The 6,281-nt window shown below is 42.6% G+C and overlaps 1 protein-coding gene across 1 annotated transcript in view; it reads right to left on the reverse strand.

The window, feature by feature from the left end:
* The window catches only part of LOC139026397 (fibrillin-2-like), a gene marked incomplete at its 3' end in the record, with an annotated part of 11,658 nt that extends 7,052 nt beyond the window's left edge, over positions 1 to 4,606 (reverse strand). Inside the window, exons 1-4 of the mRNA XM_070441746.1 lie at positions 4,429 to 4,606; positions 3,307 to 3,459; positions 2,900 to 2,971; positions 2,131 to 2,256 (exon numbers count right to left, since the gene is read on the reverse strand). Of these exons, the coding sequence (XP_070297847.1) occupies positions 2,131 to 2,256; positions 2,900 to 2,971; positions 3,307 to 3,459; positions 4,429 to 4,459 (382 nt within the window). The remainder of the gene's footprint in view (positions 1 to 2,130; positions 2,257 to 2,899; positions 2,972 to 3,306; positions 3,460 to 4,428) is intronic.
* Between the last annotated feature and the right edge of the window lie 1,675 nt (positions 4,607 to 6,281).

Consider the following 6,281-nt stretch of genomic DNA (forward strand, 5'->3'; position numbering starts at 1 on the left):
GAGAAGCACAGCTATAGTCGTACCTAACGTTACAGCAAGTGTTTCTATAGTCATACCTAACGTTACAGCAGGTGTTTCTATAGTCGTACCTGATGTTACAGCAGGTGTTTCTATAGTCGTACCTGACGTTACAGCAGGTGTTTCTATAGTCGTACCTAACGTTACAGCAGGTGTTTCTATAGTCGTACCTGATGTTACAGCAGGTGTTTCTATAGTCGTACCTGACGTTACAGCAGTGTTTCTATAGTCGTATCTAACGTTACAGCAGGTGTTTCTATAGTCGTATCACGTTACAGCAGGTGTTTCTATAGTCGTAACTACGTTACAGCAGGTGTTTCTATAGTCGTACCTGACGTTACAGCAGGTGTTTCTATAGTCGTATCTAACGTTACAGCAGGGTGTTCTATAGTCGTATCTACGTTACAGCAGGTGTTCTATAGTCGTATCTGACGTTACAGCAGGTGTTTCTATAGTCGTACTCGTTACAGCAGTGTTTCTATAGTCGTATCTTACGTTACAGCAGGTGTTTCTATAGTCGTATCTGACGTTACAGCAGGTGTTTCTATAGTCGTATCTAACGTTACAGCAGGTGTTTCTATATCGTACCTGACGTTACACAGGTGTTCTATTAGTCGTACCTGACGTTACAGCATGTTTTCTATAGTCGTATCTAATGTTACAGCAGGTGTTTCTATAGTCGTACCTAACGTTACAGCAAGTGTTTCTATAGTCGTATCTAACGTTACAGCAGGTGTTTCTATAGTCGTATCTAACGTTTACAGCAGGTGTTTCTATAGTCGTATCTAACGTTACAGCAGGTGTTTCTATAGTCGTACCTAACGTTACAGCAGGTGTTTCTATAGTCGTATCTACGTTACAGCAGGTGTTTCTATAGTCGTATCTAATGTTACAGCAGGTGTTTCTATAGTCGTACCTGACGTTACAGCAGGTGTTCTATAGTCGTATCTGACGTTACAGCAGGTGTTTCTATAGTCGTATCTACGTTACAGCAGGTGTTTCTATAGTCGTATCTAATGTTACAGCAGGTGTTTCTATAGTCGTACTGCGTTACAGCAGGTGTTTCTATAGTCGTATCTAATGTTACAGCAGGTGTTTCTATAGTCGTATCTAACGTTACAGCAGGTGTTTCTATAGTCGTATCTAACGTTACAGCAGGTGTTTCTATAGTCGTACCTGACGTTTCAGCAGTGTTTCTATAGTCGTATCTAACGTTACAGCAGGTGTTTCTATAGGTCATCTAATGTTACAGCAGGTGTTTCTATAGTCGTACCTGACGTTACAGCAGGTGTTTCTATAGTCGTATCTGTGTTACAGCAGGTGTTTCTATAGTCGTACCTGACGTTACAGCAGGTGTTTCTATAGTCGTATCTACGTTACAGCAGGTGTTTCTATAGTCGTATCTAACGTTACAGCAGGTGTTTCTATAGTCGTATCTAATGTTACAGCAGGTGTTCTATAGTCGTACCTGACGTTACAGCAGGTGTTTCTATAGTCGTATCTAACGTTACAGCAGGTGTTTCTATAGTCGTACCTGACGTTACAGCAGGTGTTTCTATAGTCGTATCTAATGTTACAGCAGGTGTTTCTATAGTCGTACTACGTTACAGCAGGTGTTTCATAGTCGTATCAACGTTACAGCAGGTGTTTCTATAGTCGTATCTAATGTTACAGCAGGTGTTTCTATAGTCGTACCTGACGTTACAGCAGGTGTTTCTATAGTCGTATCTAACGTTACAGCAGGTGTTTCTATAGTCGTATCTAATGTTACAGCAGGTGTTTCTATAGTCGTACCTGACGTTACAGCAGTGTTTCTATAGTCGTATCTAACGTTACAGCAGGTGTTTCTATATCGTATCTAATGTTACAGCAGGTGTTTCTATAGTCGTATCTGACGTTACAGCAGGTGTTTCTATAGTCGTATCTAACGTTACAGCAGGTGTTTCTATAGTCGTATCTGACGTTACAGCAGGGGTTACAGCAGGTGTTTCTATAGTCGTACCTGACGTTACAGCAGGTGTTTCTATAGTCGTACCTAACGTTAGGGACTGAAATGTCCTTAACGTTACAATCAATATGAGAAGTAGGGACTGAATGTTTCCTCAACGTTACCTTCACAGATGATCAGCAGGTCGTTGTAGCTGAAGCCGGTGGGACACTCGCAGCGGAAGCTCCCTATCTGGTTGATACAGACCCCGCTAGCACAGATACCTGGAATTTCTCTGCACTCATTAATATCTGAAACAGGAAGCAAACCGAATTTTAACAAATCTGTCATATCTTTACTTAAAGTTTAGTCACACTGTAGATGGTTCTTTGTTGTTGTTTTTTTTACCCGTTTTTCTCCCCAATTTCGTGGTTTCCAAATGGTAGTTACAGTCTTTTCTCAACGCTGCAACTCCCGTACGGACTCGGGAGAGACGAAGGTCGAGAGCCGTGCGTCCTCCGAAACACAACCCAACCAAACCGCACGGCTTCTTTAACACAATGCCAACTTAACCCGTAAGCCAGCCACACCAATGTATCGGAGGAAACACCGTACACCTGGTGACTGTGTCAGCGTGCACTGCGCCCGGCCCGCCACAGGAGTCGCTAGTGCGCGATGGGACAAGGACATCCCTGCCGGCCAAACCCTCCCCTAAACCGGACGACGCTGGGCCAATTGTGCGCTGCCCCATGGGTCTCCCGATCGTGGCTAGCTGCGACAGAGCCTAGACTCGAACCCAGAATCTCTAGTGGCACAGCTAGCACAGTGATGCAGTGCCTTAGACCACTGCACCACTCGGGAGACCCCACATAACTTTTTTAGGACCAGAAGTGAATGTGGTTAATGTAAAAAGGATACAAGTTGACTAAGTAGGAGCAGAATAATATGTCTCACCCACTGCTTTCCCAGTTTCAATATCCAGTTTGAAGCCAGGGATGATGTTTCCACAAAGTGTCTTATAGTCACCTGGAAAGCAAAGCCATTCAAAACACTTTTTACCATGAATAATGCTGTGTGTCTGTCTGTGTGTCTGAGTCTGAGTCTGAGTCTGAGTCTGAGTCTGAGTGTGTGTGGTGTGTGTGGGTGTGTGTGTGTGTGTGTGTGTGTGTCGTGTGTGTGTGTGTGTTGTGTCTGTGTGTGTGTGGTGTGTGTGTGTCCTGTGTGTCTGTGTGTGTGTTGTGTGTGTGTGTGGTGTGTGTGTGTGTGTGTGTGTGTGTGTGTGTGTGTGTGTGTGGTGTGTGTGTGCCTGTGTGTGTGTGTGTGCCTGTGTGTGTGTGTACGTGCATGCCTGTGCTACTGACCGGTGCCGGGGGTTGGGCAGGCTTCGCAGGGCTTGTTCCAGGCCTTGCCCACGTTGTAGGCACAGCAGCAGATCTTGTGGGTGAGGTTGAAGGCCAGCTCGTTCTCACACGTTGTGCCGTTGAAGTTCCTGTAGCACAGGCTCTTTCTCATGTCTGGGTTAAAAACGGAACACGGTGGCACAATCAGTTGAGTAGTAGAAGATCGTGGTTAAGATAGATTTGATTACGGTGGTAATAATGTAATGATGTGCCATATGTGATATGTGGTTGTCTCACCTAGCTATCTATTTATATGAATGCACTGATTGTAAGTTGCTCTGTATAAGAGCGTCTGCTAAATGACTGAAATGTCATGTAATAAAAAATAAAAAAGTAGGTCACATTAATTAATGAGTTTATATTATTGCAGCGTGAGGAATCTGATGGGGGTATATTCCAGACCTGGGTTCAAGTACTTCCTGGCGAAGGCCATGCAGCCGAAACGAGTCACGAGTTTTTAAACTTTGTTTCCATTGTACATGCCATACAAATAAAGGCATTTTAATTAATTATATGAAGAGTYCCTTGGTTCTCCTTTCTTTTTGATGACCAATTTACCCCCTTTTATCAAAGAGCCCCTTCTGTCGACCAACATCTACTGTTGTGTACCTTAGCAGCTTCTGTCTACCAACATCTACTGTTGTGTACCTTAGCAGTGCTTCCCTTCCTCCTTTTTCTCTACTCTTTTAAATATTTTTAATACTTTAATACTTTTCTCTAGCCTGCCTGGAAAGCCAGGTGGGCAGGGTTTGACCTTTTGGGACTATTCCAGGAATGCTCAATCAACCACAGGCACAGTGTTTGAAATGATTTCAAATAACATAATAATATACGCCATTTAGCAGACGCTTTTATCCAAAGCGACTTACAYTCATACTTGCATATATTTTACGTATGGGTGGTCCTGGGAATCGAACCCATTATCCGGGTGTTGCAAACCCCATGTCCTACAAACTGAGCCTACAGAAGACCAACAAATAGTATTTAAACCCAGGTCTGGTATGTACACACTTTGGATAAACGTGTCCGCTCATTGAAATACTATATTATTCTTATTTATACGTTGTGTAATGAAGCACTCACCCATGCAGTTGTTGCCTCCGTTGATCTGCATGTAATCCTGTGGACACACACAAGTGTAGTTCCCCAGTGTGTTGTAGCAGATGCCAGGACCACAGATTACAGGATTCACCACACACTCGTCAATGTCTGCAGGGCCACAGAGGTGATCAGTTCACGGTATTGATGAAAAACATGGTGTCTAATGTTGTGTTTTAGTTATGTTTCTCATAGTTGGTTTTCGTTATATTTTGAGCCTACTATTAGAACGTATGTGGATTTTTTAAAATCGGGTTACACCGTTACGGTATATGATATAAAATACATTTAAAAAATATACCGTAAAACTTCAATTAAACGTTGAGTCTCAAATTGCCGCCTGTCCCTTTTAATAGCACACATTTTTTMWAAATAAACATCTGTTTCAAATAAACACAGGGTCTAAATTAATTGTTTATGAGGTTACCATGAATTACCATGAATTACCATGAATTACCATGAATTGTTTAAAAGGTTTAATGTTTGATTTGTTACATTAAATAATTCAGTAATGAACAATCATCCGTTTTTATCGCCAGTAAGAAACTGCTCGCCATTGGCTGCTAACAGCTGAGAACTGCTCGCCATTGGCTGCTAACAGCTGAGAACTGCTAGCCATTGGCTGCTAACAGCTGAGAACTGCTAACCACTGGCTGCTAACAGCTGAAAACTGCTAGCCATTGGTTGCTAACAGCTGAGAACTGCTAACCATTGGCTGCTAACAGCTGAGAACTGCTAGCTGGGATGTATTGGATGTTGGGGTTTTAGGATCATTGGGATGTTTAGGATGTTTGGGATCATTGGGATGTGTTGGGATCATTGGGATGTTGGGATGTTAGGATCATTGGATGTTTGGGATCAATTGGGATGTTTGGGATGTTTAGGATCATTGGGAGTTGGGATCATTGGGATGTTTGGATCATTGGATGTTGGGATCATTCTGAATCTTGTTGTGGATCTTCTCCTCCAGACATAGATGAGTGTCTGGAGCTGCCGGGCCTGTGTCAGGGAGGAAACTGTGTCAACACGTTTGGCAGCTTCTCGTGTGACTGTCTCCTGGCTACTACCTCAACATAGACAGTCGCATCTGTGAAGGTGAGACACCATGCCATTTAACATCCCATTCAATCATATGTGAAGTTGAGACACCATGCCATAATAGTGGATAATGCATCCTGACTGCTAATTTTCGTATAGCTTATATTATTTAATTTTTGTTTATATTTTTTACATACTGTAAAGCATTTTTTTGCTTAAATCACTAAACACAACAGGCACTTATTAGACAGGCTTCTATTTGAGCCATGCTTCTATATCGTTAATGCACACAACTTTTTCTAATTTGAATAGTTAATTGTTAAATTCCAACATTCACTTCCTGCATTTTAATCAATTTCTTCATTTCCGGCACTGTGTTATCGTTTACACTTTGTGCACGTTTCTTTTGTCTTAAAAACTTTTTTCTTGACAAAGTAATTATTCTCCTCTTGGACTGTGGATTTTTCGTCAGTTCTTACTTTCGCCCCCAATAGGGTGATCGGATGATTTGTAGGGTCTGTTGACTGTTTTTGTGCTTGCCAGTTAACTATCAGTTCTCAGCTGTTAGCAGCCAATGGCTAGCAGTTCTCAGACTGTTAGCAGCCAATGGTTAGCAGTTCTCAGCTGTTAGCAGCACATGGTTAGCAGTTCTCAGCTGTTAGCAACCAATAGCTAGCAGTTCTCAGCTGCTTAGCAGGCAAGTTAGAGTTTTCAGTCTGTTAGCAGCCAATGGTTAGCAGTTCTCAGCTGTTAGCAGCCATAACTAGCAGTTCTCAAGCTGTTAGCAGCCAATGGCTAGC

Source organism: Salvelinus sp. IW2-2015, unplaced genomic scaffold (genome assembly GCF_002910315.2).
Source record: "Salvelinus sp. IW2-2015 unplaced genomic scaffold, ASM291031v2 Un_scaffold4685, whole genome shotgun sequence".
Lineage (NCBI taxonomy): Eukaryota > Metazoa > Chordata > Actinopteri > Salmoniformes > Salmonidae > Salvelinus > Salvelinus sp. IW2-2015.